At 43.3% G+C, this 14,070-nt stretch overlaps 1 protein-coding gene across 1 annotated transcript in view; it reads right to left on the reverse strand.

Moving 5' to 3' along the window:
• PPM1E (protein phosphatase, Mg2+/Mn2+ dependent 1E) overlaps window positions 1–13,738 on the reverse strand; it is a 296,538-nt gene extending 282,800 nt beyond the window's left edge. Inside the window, exon 1 of the mRNA XM_077296341.1 lies at window positions 13,459–13,738. Within this exon, the coding sequence (XP_077152456.1) occupies window positions 13,459–13,640 (182 nt within the window). The 5' untranslated portion in view covers window positions 13,641–13,738. The remainder of the gene's footprint in view (window positions 1–13,458) is intronic.
• Window positions 13,739–14,070: the final 332 nt, after the last annotated feature.

Consider the following 14,070-nt stretch of genomic DNA (forward strand, 5'->3'; position numbering starts at 1 on the left):
ACAAGTGCATCTAAAAATTGTGAAAAATGTTCCTCAATGTAAAATTGCAAAGCTTTTTAATGAAAAATGACTATAAATCCAGATCCACAGACTGTGAATATTTTATTCACAAAAATGCTTCAAAGACATACAGAGTCAGCAATACAGCTTACAGCATGCGCATCAACGCGTTTCAACATTTTTGCGCACTCTTAATCAACATCAAAGATTTTTTATATCCCACCTATACAGTACATAATGAATCAAAATAAACAGAGATTGTGCCAAAATCCCTGAGTACAAGGGACAAGCCTGAAGGTCAATATTGCATGCAAGTGATCTACAGGCCCTCAGGAAAGTACACATGATTTGCTTGTGCAAACCACTGCATAGGCTCAGGAATATATCCCTAAATCATTTTGTGAAGAACGTTCACTGTGCAATCCACAAATGCAAGTTAAAGCTCTATCATGCAAAAAAGAAGCCATATAGCAACACAATCCAAAAATGCTGTTGTCTTTAAAATGGAGTGAAACAAAATGGAAAACTGTTCTGTGGTCAAATAAATAAAAAATTTAAATTCTTTCTGGAAACCACGGACATAAGAGGAGAGATAAGAATAGGACAACAATCGTCTCTCAAAAGTCCAGCAATTGGTCTCCTCACATCCCAGATGGTTACAAAGTAAAAAGATAGGAAGCCACACAGTGGCAGACGTGGCTCTAGCCCAAGTTTTTGGAGATGTGTTGCTGTCATCAAATTTTAAATGAGTTAATTTTTTCAAATTAAATGGAAACATGTATAACTTTTACATTCTGATATGTACACTGCTGTGAAAATAATAATAATGCTGGAACCTGTCACCTCCCTTTGGCGTTTTTAACTAAAAGAGCCACCTTGTGCAGCACTAATGCTGCATTCTGTGAAGGGGGCTCTTCTTTTTGTACTCCCTTCCAACGCTGCAATATTAATTTTTATAATTTTTCCCCCAGACACAACTGCCTCCCAGTTACAAATGCCAGAGGGGGGATGACAGGTTCCCTTTAAGAGATTTCCAAATCACTGCATTCTTGTTTTCATTACATTTTACACAGCTGACAAATGTGCAATCACGGGGGGTCCCACCGGTGGGCCCTGCATTTATCTCTACTTCAGAGCCCCATGTTCCTCCTAACTGCATTACTGCAGAGAAGTTCTGAGAAGCTTCGCTTGCCTTTGACATGAAGTGTATGGCTCCCGTATGGTCATCATACGACAAAGTTTATAAGCCCTTACACGCTGTATTTGATCTTTCCCTAGTTTGACTTTCTCACATTTTGGTTTGTTATAGCTGGGATAATATGGTTTCAATCATATAATGATACGGTCATACTTGGAATATTTATTTAACTTTAGACCAAAAATGTGCCTCATCGCTTACAAATGAGATGAGATGGGGATTGCTCAAGTACAAGCACCGTATCCAGACAATCTATATACGTTCCTGTTTGTAATCGTCTTTACTCAAATTGTAACACTTTCCATTACACGCAAATGATTAGATGAGAAGGATCTGAAAGGATTCAGCACAATTTCACAACATGAGTTTGCATAATGTTATAACAGCACATTTATTTTATCACGAAGAACAGCTAAGCGGGAGTGCACATTTCTATGCAGCAGAAAATTCAAGAAAAGGGAAATAATACCTGCTTTTAGATTGGCACAATTGGTTCTTGTGTGAGGCTGGTAAGGTAGATCTACCCTTTAGAGCCCATAAAAATACAATTATAAAATGTGAATAACTCTTAAAACCATTTAAAGGGCTTTCAAGGATGTGAAAAACCTTGAACTTGGGATGAAACATATTCAATATTCAAATATACTTAGCTTGCCCATTCCACTCCTGTACCCACCATGATGGCCTATCATTACTGATAATAGGTCAGCACTGAGGGGCAACACAAGAGGTGTTAGATATGTGGGCCCAGAGAAGTAGGAACACAATTGGTAAAGCTTGTTTTTAATTTTAGACAAAATTCATAGGTTATTAGATCTAAAAAAAAACACTTTAAACTCTAAGCAGCCAGAGCAATAATCAGGTGATGTGTGGTAGGAGGGACACCATCAAACCTTACTCAACCAGTGCATTAGCCTCAGAAGCTGTGAGGTAGAAGGGACACCAGAAAACCTTAGGCAACCAAAGGCAACTAGTCAATTAGCCTCAGCTGCTGGGTGGTAGGAGGGATGCCATAAAGCCATAGGAAAACCCTTGCGTTAGCCTGAAGGGCTGTATGGTAGGAGGGACGCCAACGAACCATAAGAAACACGTGCAATAGCCTCATATGCTGGGTGGTAGGAGGGACACCATCAAACCTTGGGCAACCAGTGCATTAGTCTCAGGTACTATGTGGTAGGAGGGATGCCATCAAACCTTAGGCAACAACTGCAATAGCCTCAGAAGCTGTGTGGTAGGAGGGATGCCATCAAACCATAGGCAACCAATGCATTAGCCTCATGTACTGTGTGGTAATATGGACACCATCAAACCTCAGGTGACAAGTACAAGTACATTAGCCTCAGAAGCTGTGTGGTAATAAGTATGCCACCAAATTTTAAGCAACCAGTGCATTTGCCTCAGATGCTGTGTGGCAATAGGGACGCCATCAAGCCTTACTCAACCTGTGCATTAGCGTAAGAACTAGAAGCTGTGTTGTAGGAGGGATGCCATCAAACCATAGGCAGCATGTGTATTATCCTCAGGTACTGAGTGGTAATAGGGGCGCCATTAAACCTTAGGAAATCAGAGCATTGGCCTCAGAAGCTGTGTGGTAAGAGGGACTCCATCAAACCTTAGGCAACCAATGCATTACCCTCAGGTACAGTGTGGTAACAGGGACACCATTAACCTCAGGCTACCAGTGCATTAACCTCAAGTGCTGTGTGGTTATAGGTACGCTAACAAACCTTAGGCAACCTATGCATTAGCCTTAGAAGCTGTGTGGTTATAGGTACACCATCAAACCACAGGAACACCATCAAACCTTAGGCAACCCATGCATTAGCCTCAAATGCTGTGTGGTAATAAGAACGCCATCAAACCTTAGGTAACCTGTGCATTAGCCTCAGGTACTGGATGGTAGGTAATAGGGACGACATCAAACCTTAGGGAACAAGTGCATTAGCCTCAGGTACTGGATGGAAGGTAATAGGGACGCCATTAAACCTTAGGGAACCAGTGCATTAGCCTCAGGTACTGGATAGTAGGTAATAGGGACGCCATCAAACCTTAGGGAACCTGTGCTTTAGCCACAGGTACTGGGTCATAGGAGCAACGCCATCAAACCACTTTATCTTGGCCAGTGAGGGGCAGTAAACTGTATATTTGCCATGAGAGAAATCTAGCTAAGGCTCTGAAAAAAAGTGACCTATATCATCCCATATTACGTAAACATGTCTCTTCTCCTTACAGAGCGCAGCTCCTCACTGTGACTGGAGGCAGAAAGAATTTGTTCCTCATTTTTGCGCATATTCAGAATGAGCAGCAATTAACTAGTTTCCTAAATCTACCGTAGTTCATAAACTGCTAACTTGCTATCACATCAATGGTTGTGTACGCCATTTCACTTTCACTACCAAATAATTTTAAGTACTGATTTATTTTTTTTCATTTCACAACCATAGGTCTCAATAATGTATGTTCCCTGTGTGTAGTGAAATACTTACTGGTTCTCGGTACCGCTCCGCCATCTAGCGACTGAAGCTTCAACTCTGCTTACGTGGTGCAGAAGGGGACTGGAGCGGCGCTGAGAGCAGCAGAAGACGTTGACTGGTAAGTTTTTTGCGACACAGGGAAGATACATTACTGATACCTATCCGGTGGTGATATTTAAAAAAAAAAAAACACCCCGGAGTGGTACTTTACAGGTTTTTTCATTTTATAAAGTGATGGTATATACTAGAGGCTGGACCACCGCTGATCATAAAGTGCCGATGTATCCTAGTAATATGCTGATCATCTATAAAATGGGAATACTCCTTTAAAGCTATGAAAATCTTAGTAAGTATCCAGTGCACTTGGAAATTAGATATTATCTACTACCGTATATATCTCCTGGACATGTGAAGTACTGCCAGATCTTGCCTCCACAAGTCACCAGGTAAGTTTACTACTGCGCACTCTTCATTTGATGCCTGAAGCACCTTCTGTCATATATACCATATACAAAGCAAGTTTTTAGCTTTCAGCAGATATTTCTGACATTCACAGAAGAATTTGTCTTTTTCACCTGCATTTGTTGTCAGCATATTTTTAAAAAGTTTAAAAGTGATTACTAGATTCCAATAGTATATAAATGTAGTATTTATCTTAAAATTAAACATTAATACTTTATAAACAGTTAAGTGATATCCCGATGGTAAGGCTCTGTTCACATTTGCTGTGTTATTTCTGTATTTTTGTTATTTTCTATGTATAGAATTACAAAAACTATGGAAGCAAAGGACATCCCAGAAACCAACAGATCTAAGACAGACCCCATTAACTACAATGGGGTTCATACAGTGACTTGAAAAAGTATTTAGGGATAGCAGACTACAGGGGGCTGAATATAAATGCACATCACAATTTTCAGATTTATATTTTTAAAATATTTCATATATCATTTCATTTACACTCGAAAAACACTTGCTACTTCATGTTGGTATATCACATAATATCCCAAGAAAATACAGTACATTTAAGATTGTGGGAGTATAGTGAAAAACTGTGGAAAGCGTCACAGGGTATGAATACTTTTTCACTGGAGCGTATGTTCTCCCCGTGTTTGTGTGGGTTTCCTCCAGGTTCTCCAGTTTTCTTCCACACCCCAAAGATGTACAGATACGAAATTTAAATTGTGAGAGCCAAAGAGGACAGCGATGACAATATCTGTAAAGCGCTGTGGAATTAATGGTGCTATATAAGAAAAGTATAATATATAAATAAAATAATAATAATATATTAATCTGGTTTCTGTCATGGTATCCGGAATTTTACAAAACAAAATAATGAAACATAATTTTGCCCAAATCTGCAGCTAAGACTCCATACTGTGTCTCCAGCAGATGTGAACAGAGCCTAAGTGATGGGCTGGATCTATAGTACATGTACAAAGAATGAAGGGAAATTTTACAGCTTACCATAGCTAGCACCACAATTCTTATATAATATCGTTACTATCTGTGAGGTGACATAACACTCATTTCTTTCTAACATTGTTCTTGTCGGTCAGCATTGTGGGATTAGGATAGAAATTTGCTCACAATTTTCTATCCTAATCTGTACATAATGGGAATTTACTCCAATAAAGGGAACGTGTCAGCAGGATTGTGCACAGTACCCCACAGAAAGCGTCAGGTCAGCGCCGTCATACTGATTACAGTGACCCTGGTGATGAAATCCTTCTTGTGGTTGTTGTGTAATCTTTATTTTCAGTTTTGAGTTAATGATATGCTTGTGCCTCGGGGCGGTCAGTGAGGGTCTGCATGTGGTGCTCTTATTAAGTATTCATCAGTATGGCTCCTGACAGGTCACTGATCCCTTAGTGACCTGCCCCCTATTTTACATAATGAAATATATATATATATATATATATATATATATATATATATATATATATATATATATATATATATATATATATATATATATATATATATATATATATATATCTATATATATCTCTACGCATTGCTAAAAAAAAATGAAGGGAACATTTAAACAACAGAATATAACTACAAGTAAATAAAACTCCTGTGGAATCAAACTGTCCACTTAGGAAGCAAGCATGCTTTCCACCAGTCTTTCACCCTGCTCCTGTCACACAGAAGGAAGCAGTTCTTCTTTGTTTGATGGCTTGTGACTAGTGTTGAGCATTCCGATACCGCAAGTATCGGGTATCGGCCGATACTTGCAGTATCGGAATTCCGATACCGAGTTCCGATACTTTTGTGGTATCGGAAATCGGAATCGGAAGTTCCCAGTGTATGGTTCCCAGGGTCTGGAGGAGAGGAGACTCTCCTTCAGGCCCTGGGATCCATATTCATGTAAAAAATAAAGAATTAAAATAAAAAATATGGATATACTCACCCGTCCGGTGGCCCCTGGACCTTACCGATTGTAACCGGCAGCCTCCGTTCCTAAGAATGAGGAGTTTAGGACCCTCGATGACGTCGCGGCTTGTGATTGGTCGCGTGCCGCTCATGTGACCGCTCACGCGACCAATCACAAGCCGCGACGTCATCGCAGGTCCTAAACTCCTCATTGGTTCTTTATTTTTTACATGAATATGGATCCCAGGGCCTGAAGGAGAGTTTCCTCTCCTTCAGACCCTGGGAACCATCCAGGATACCTTCCGATACTTGAGTCCCATTGACTTGTATTGGTATCGGTATCGGCGATATCCGATATTTTTCGGGTATCGGCCGATACTATCCAATACCGGTACTTTCAAGTATCGGAAGGTATCGCTCAACACTACTTGTGACTATCCATCATCCTCTTGATTACATTCCAGAGATTTTCAATGGGGTTCAGGTCTGGAGATTTGGCTACCCATGACAGGGTGTTGATGTGGTGGTCTCTTAATTTTTGCCATAGCTGTATATAATATTCATTATGTAAATTAGGGGGCAGGTCACTGAGCCACAAGCTCATATTGATGAATACCTAATAAGAGCACCACGTGAAGCCCCCCCCCACAGGCCGCCCCAGAGCACGAGCATATCGTTAAACTTAAAACTCAAAATAAAAAGTAAACAACAACCACAAGACGGATTTCATCAACCCAGGTATCATTTTAATCAGTATAACGGCACCGACCTGACACCGTGTGTAGGTTACTATGCACAATCCTGCTGACAGGTTTGTTTCCTCTTAACCATCTTCCATGACTGTAAAGGGGCTGCTCAGGTTGGCAATATAAGGCCATGTTCACATTTTTAGAATTTGCACTGCCACACCAATATACTGTATAATACAAGTTAAGGTGTTTTCAACATGTCCATGACCTTGATTGGATTACAACAATACCTGATTTCCTGGCCTGTGCTAACTGCCTCATACATGCCTATGGCTCAGTAAGCACAGATCGGTAGACCCGCCGGTTGAGCCGGGTATTGCAGTTTCTATCTCATCTGAATATATAGCCTGTTCGTATGGGCAGTGGGAATCTATAGATTCTCCTTCCCAAAATTACTCCAATGCCGACACACACACTGGGAGGGGACATGGCAAAGGAAACAACAGCCTCTGCCCTGCTACAGAGATGGAAAGAGGAGGCAGCACATTTGCTGGAATGGTGATGGCATTGTTGGCACCAAGATGTACAGTACATCCTTCCATAGAAGCAGTTCATGTAAATAAGGCACAAACAATAGAACATTGTCATCAATATTGGTAAATATTAATCTTCCTATTATGAGCAATACAAAACGGCCCTTCTTTCTCCCAAAACTTAATCAGCTATTATACCATGGTCCAAATTATTATGCAAATTGGATTTAAGTGTCATAAAAATTTACCGTATTTTTCGCTTTGTAAGACGCTCCGGATTATAAGACGCACCCCAAATTTTGAGGAGAAAAATAGGAAAAAACCTTTTTTTTAATAAATTGGTGGGGCTTCTTATAATCCATGCATCTTATTGCTTAGCAGGGGTTGTAGCTGCGGTGGATCAGGGTCCCAGGGTCCTTGCTGGAGGCAGGAGTGGAGCATTGCTGCAGGCTGGGATGAGGGGGTCTGCAGGGGGGCTCCTGTGCTGCAGGGGGGCTCCTGTGCTGCTGGCTGGGATGAGGGGGTCTGCAGGGGGGCTCCTGTGCTGCAGTGGGGCTCCTGTGTTGCTGGGGGGCTCCTGTGCTGCTGGCTGGGATGAGAGGGTCTGCAGGGGGGCTCCTGTGCTGCAGGGGGGCTCCTGTGCTGCTGGCTGGGATGAGGGGGTCTGCAGGGGGGCTCCTGTGCTGCAGTGGGGCTCCTGTGCTGCTGGGGGGCTCCTGTGCTGCTGGCTGGGATGAGAGGGTCTGCAGGGGGGCTCCTGTGCTGCAGGGGCTCCTGTGCTGCAGGGGGGCTCCTGTGCTGCAGGGGGGCTCCTGTGCTGCAGGGGGGCTCCTGTGCTGCAGGGGGGCTCCTGTGCTGCAGGGGGGCTCCTGTGCTGCAGGGGGGCTCCTGTGCTGCTGGCTGGAATGAGGGGGCTCCTGTGCTGCGGGGGTGTCTCCGGTGCTGCGGGGGGCTCTGCCGACATTTTGTGAAAGGCCAGAGCCCCCGGCAGTTCGTCCATGCTTTCCTGTGCGGTGGACTTCGGGAAAATGGCTGCCGGGAGGCGGCGCATGCGCAGATGGAGATCTTGGGACCAAGATCTCGAGCGATGAGATCTCAGTGCTGAAATCTCATCTCCCAAGATTCCGGCGGCCATTTTCCCGGAGTCCGTCACAAAGGAAAGCATGGACGAACTGCCGGGGGGCTCTGGCCTTTCACAAAATGTCGCCAGAGCCCCCCCGCAGCACCGGAGCCTCCAGCATCACCCTGGGCAGCAGCGGACAACCGTGGCAGCGGTGGCGGGCGGAAGCAGCGGCGGACACCCCCTCATCCCAGCCTGTAACGGTAAGCGGTATATCCACTTTGTAAGACGCACCCCCATTTCGCCCCCAAATTTTGGGGAAATAAAGTGCGTCTTACAAAACGAAAAATACGGTAATTGTTTTGTTTTACAAATAAACTCATGGATGGTATTGTGTCTCAGGGCTCAATGGATCACTGAAATTAATCTTAACCACATGTGATAACTACACTGTGTTCCAAATTATTATGCAAATTGGATTTAGGTGTCTTAAAGATTTAATTGTTCTGTTTTTCAAATAAACTCTTGGATGGCATTGTCTCTCAGGGCTCAATGAATCACTGAAATCAATCTTAAACACATGTGATAATTAGTTTTCCAGGTGATTCTAATTAAAGGAAAACTACTCAAAAGTGATGTTCCACATTATTATGCAGGTCACAGGTTTCAAGCAATATGGGAAATAAAAAGGATCTCTCTGATGCTGAAAAGCGTTAAATAGTGCAATGCCTTGGACAAGGTATGAAAAAATTAAATATTTCACGAAAACTTAAGAGTGATCATCATACTCTGATGAGATTTGTGACTGAAACAGAGCACAGACAGAGTTCATGCAAATAAAGGCATAATGAGGAAGTTTTCTGGCAGACAAATTCATTGGATTAAGAAAGCAGCTGCCAAAATACCATGACAAAGCAGCAAACAGTTATTTGAAGCTGCTGGTACATCTGGAGTCCCTCGAACCTCAAGGTGTAGGATCCTTCAAAGGCTTGCTGTGGTGCATAAACCTACTATTCGGCCACTCCTAAACAGTGTTCACAAGCAGAAACGGTTGCAGTGGGCCCAGACATACATGAAGACTAATTTTAAAACAGTCTTGTTTACAGATGAGTGTCGAGCAACTCTGGACGGTCCAGATGGATGGAGTAGTGGATGGTTGGTGGATGGCCACCATGTCCCAACAAGGCTGCGACGTCAGCAAGGAGGTGGAGGAGTCATGTTTTGGGCTGGAATCATGGAGAAACAGCTGGTAGGGCCCTTTAAGGTTCCTGAAGGTGTGAAAATGACCTCTGCAAAGTATATATAGTTTCTGACTGACAACTTTCTTCCATGGTCTAAAAAGCAGAAACGTGCCTTCAGGAACAAAATCATCTTCATGCATGACAATGAATACCTCTGAGTAATTGGCTGCTATGGGCATAAAAGGAGATAAACTCATGTTGTGGCCACCATCTTCCCCTGACCTCAACCCTATAGAGAACCATTGGAGTATCATCAAACAAAAGATCTATGAGGGTGGGAGACAGTTCACATCAAAACAGCAGCTCTGGGAGGCTATTCTGACTTCATGCAAAGAAATACAAGCAGAAACTCTCCATAAACTCACAAGTTCAATGGATGCAAGAATTGTGAAGGTGATATCAATGAAGGGCTCCTATGTTAACATGTAACTTGGCCTGTTAGGATGTTTTGGAGTAAAATAGCTTTTTTGTTCAGTGAATGTGACCTCCTAATGCTGCAAATTCCACAAATGAGCATTTTCAGTTCTTTAAAACATATCAAATGTTTAGAAATACTACTGTGCCTAATAATTTGGAACAGTGCATTTTGAGTTTTTATTCATTTTGGAGATTATACTGTTATCATTGGGAGGTTTCTTCAATAAAATTCGATGTATACTCTAACGGGTGATGACTTTTATTAGACTGTCATTTGCACTGACCATTTAGGAAAATCCGAGAAAAATGTTATTTGCATAATAATTTGGAACATAGTGTAGTTTTCCAGGTGATTCTAATTAAACTACTTAAAAATGATGTTCCACATTATTAAGCAGGCCACAGTTTTCAAGTAACATGGAAAAGAAAAGGATCTCTCTGCTACAGAAAAGCATCAAATAGTGCAATGCCTTGGTCAAGGGATGAAAAGATTAGATATTTCCAGAAAACTTAAACGCGATCATCGTACTGTTAAGAGATTTGTGGCTGAATCTGAGCACAGACGTGTTCATGCTGATAAAGGCATAATGAGGAAGGTTTCTGCCAGGCAAGTTCATTGGATAAAGAGAGCAGCTGCTAAAAAGCCATTACAAAGCAGCAAACAGATATTTGAAGCTGCTGGTGCCTCTGGAGTCCCTCGAACCTCAAGGTGTAGGATCCTTTAAAGGCTTGCTGTGGTGCATAAACCTACTATTCGGCCACCCCAGTGTTCACAAGCAGAAACGGTTGCAGTGGGCCCAGACATATACATGAAGAATACATTTCAGTCTTGTTTACTGATAAGTGTTGAGCAACCCTGGATGGTCCAGATAGATTGAATAGTGGATGGTTGGTGGATGGCCACCATGTCCCAACAAGGTTGCGACGTCAGCAAGGAGGGGGAAGAGTCATGTTTTGGGCGGGAATCATGGGGAAACAGCTGGTAGGGCCCTTTAAGGTTCCTGAAGGTGTGAAAATGACCTCTGCAAAGTATATAGAGTTTCTGACTGACAACTTTCTTCCATGGTATAAAAAGCAGAAACGTGCCGAGCAAAATCATCTTCATGCTGACACCATCTCATGCTGCAAAGAATACCTCTGAGTCATTGGCTGCTATGGGCATAAAAGGAGAGAAACTCATGACCTCAACCCTATAGAGAACCTTTGGAGTATCATCAAGCAAATGTTCTATGAGGGTGGGAGGCAGTTCACATCAAAACAGCAGCTCTGGGAGACTATTCTGACTTCATGCAAAGAAATACAAGCAGAACCTCTCCAAAAATTCACAAGTTCAATGGATGCAAGAATTGTGAAGGTGGTATCAAAAAAGGGTCCTATGTTACCATGTAACTTGGCCTGTTAGGATGTTTTGGAGTAAAATAGCTTTTTTGTTCAGTGAATGTGACCTCCTAATGCTGCAAATTCCACAAATGAGCATTTTCAGTTCTTTAAAACATATCAAATGTTTAGAAATTCTACTGTACCTAATAATTTGGAACAGTGCATTTTGAGGTTTTTTTCATCTTGGAGATTATACTGTTATCATTGGGAGGTTTCTTCAATAAAATTCGATGTATACTCTAACGGGTGATGACTGTTATTAGACTGACTGTCATTTGCACCGATCATTTAGGAAAATCTGAGAAAAATATCATTTGCATACATCATAAATATCATTTGGAACATGGTGTAAAGCTGGCAATGGGTTTCCACCATATATTGACTGTCATATCTATAGTTCTGCAGGCTTGATGACAATATGAGTGTTATCCAAGCAGTCAAACACGTTGGCACCAAGCTGTATAAGATCTTGAATGAAGAACAGTCATTTTGCGCCTGCACATGTAGAGCTCCTGCACCTCCCCATGGCTGCAGTGACTGACTTTATAGGTGTCATATTGGAGCTCACCCAGCTTTACAAAGAACTGATGTAATTCTAACAATCCAAAGAGAATAACAATATGTTTCACCTAAAAGGCATGTGTTATTAAACAGATAGATAACAATAGACAGATGATCGATAGACAGATAGATATGTGATAGAGAAATAGATAAATAGATAGAGAGAAAGATATGGGATAGATAGATAGATAGATAGATAGATAGATAGATAGATAGATAGATAGATAGATAGATAGATATGGGATAGATGATAGATAGATATGGGATAGAGAGATAGATAGATATGGGATAGAGAGATAGATAGATATGGGATAGAGAGATAGACAGATATGGGATAGATGATAGATATGGGATAGATAGATAGATAGATAGATAGATAGATAGATAGATAGATAGATAGATAGAGATATATATATGGGATAGAGAGATAGGTAGATAGATATGGGATAGAGAGATAGATATGGGATAGATAGATGATAGATAGATATGGGATAGAGAAATAAATAGATATGGGATAGATACATATGGGATAGATGATAGATAGATATGGGATAGATAGATGATAGATATGGAATAGATAGATATGGGATAGATATATATGGGATAGATAGATAGATAGATAGATAGATAGATAGATAGATAGATAGATGATAGATATGGGATAGATACATATGGGATAGATGATAGATAGATATGGGATAGATAGATGATAGATATGGAATAGATAGATATGGGATAGATATATATGGGATAGATAGATAGATAGATAGATAGATAGATAGATAGATAGATAGATAGATAGATGATAGATATGGGATAGAGAGATAGATAGATCATAGACAGCCACTTGATGCATGCCAGCTCTCTGCCTGGCACTGACACAGAATGCATTGACAGCTCAGTAGGTGTCAGGTGAGTAGTGCACAAGGTGACACACTGGCAGCTCGGTAGATGCCAGGACTGGCTGGCACTCTCTGGAATGAGGGTGAGCACACTGCCGGCTGGGATGGCATAATCTTACAACTAGCTTATGTAACAGGGCTTAGGTGGGATTGTCAGTCATGGCTGCCCTGCAGGACATCTGCCACAGGAGGGGATCCAGCACTACAGGTAACGCTCTCTGTGCCAGTCCTTATGATGTCAGGCAGGGCACGATGCATGCTGCCAATGTCACTGCTGACAGCCGGGGGCGATGCCCTCTCATCACAGCGCTTATCACAAAGTGCCCTCAGCCCCCATGGGTGCCAGCCAGTGCCCTCAGCCCCCACAGGTGCCAGCCAGTGTCCTCAGCCCCCACAGGTGCCAGCCAGTGCCCTCAGCCCCCACAGGTGCCAGCCAGTGCCCTCAGCCCCCACAGGTGCCAGCCAGTGCCCTCAGCCCCCACAGGTGCCAGCCAGTGCCCTCAGCCCCCACAGGTGCCAGCCAGTGCCCTCAGCCCCCACAGGTGCCAGCCAGTGCCCCCGGGAAGCCCATGCCCAGCACTGAGCTCATGCACCCTACGCATAGCGAAGGATCCGGCACTTAACTATTTGCAGAGTTGCTGCAGACACAGGTCCAGGCATTCTCCCTCCACCTCCTCCGGGGTGATCTGGTCGGACAGTGGACGGAGCGGGATGGGGTCCTCCTCCCCGAAGGGTCCCCTGAACTCTCCCAGGAAAAGCTCCAGGAACCTGCGGCAGGTTTTCTCCTCGCTGGATGCGCCGGACATCGCTTCTCATTCCTGGGCGGAGATCGGGAAGAAGGAGCAGCGGCGGCAGCAGCAGCACAGGCGGCACTGAGCGCTCTGCTCACACATCCCACAGATAGGCAGCAGCGTGACGACAGCAGGCGGTCATGTGACCTCAGGGGCGGGGCCAGCGCTGTCACACGATGGATGTCACTGTGACTGCTGTGTGCGTGTGCTGCGGAGCCTGTCCGGGGGCAGCGGGGCGGGACATGGGGAGCGGGCACCGCGGTGCCGTATTGGCTGATGTGCATGGTTCCTGGGCCACACTAGGTCCTGAGTCTGGTCGTTATGCCAATCAGATGTACTATCCTGTCTCTAGTATTAAAGGGAACCTGTCACCCCCCTCAGGCGTTTGTAACTAAAAGAGCCATCTTGTGCAGCACTAATGCTGCATTCTGTGAAGGGGGCTCTT

Source organism: Ranitomeya variabilis, chromosome 3 (assembly GCF_051348905.1).
Source record: "Ranitomeya variabilis isolate aRanVar5 chromosome 3, aRanVar5.hap1, whole genome shotgun sequence".
In the NCBI taxonomy this organism is placed as follows: Eukaryota; Metazoa; Chordata; class Amphibia; order Anura; family Dendrobatidae; genus Ranitomeya; species Ranitomeya variabilis.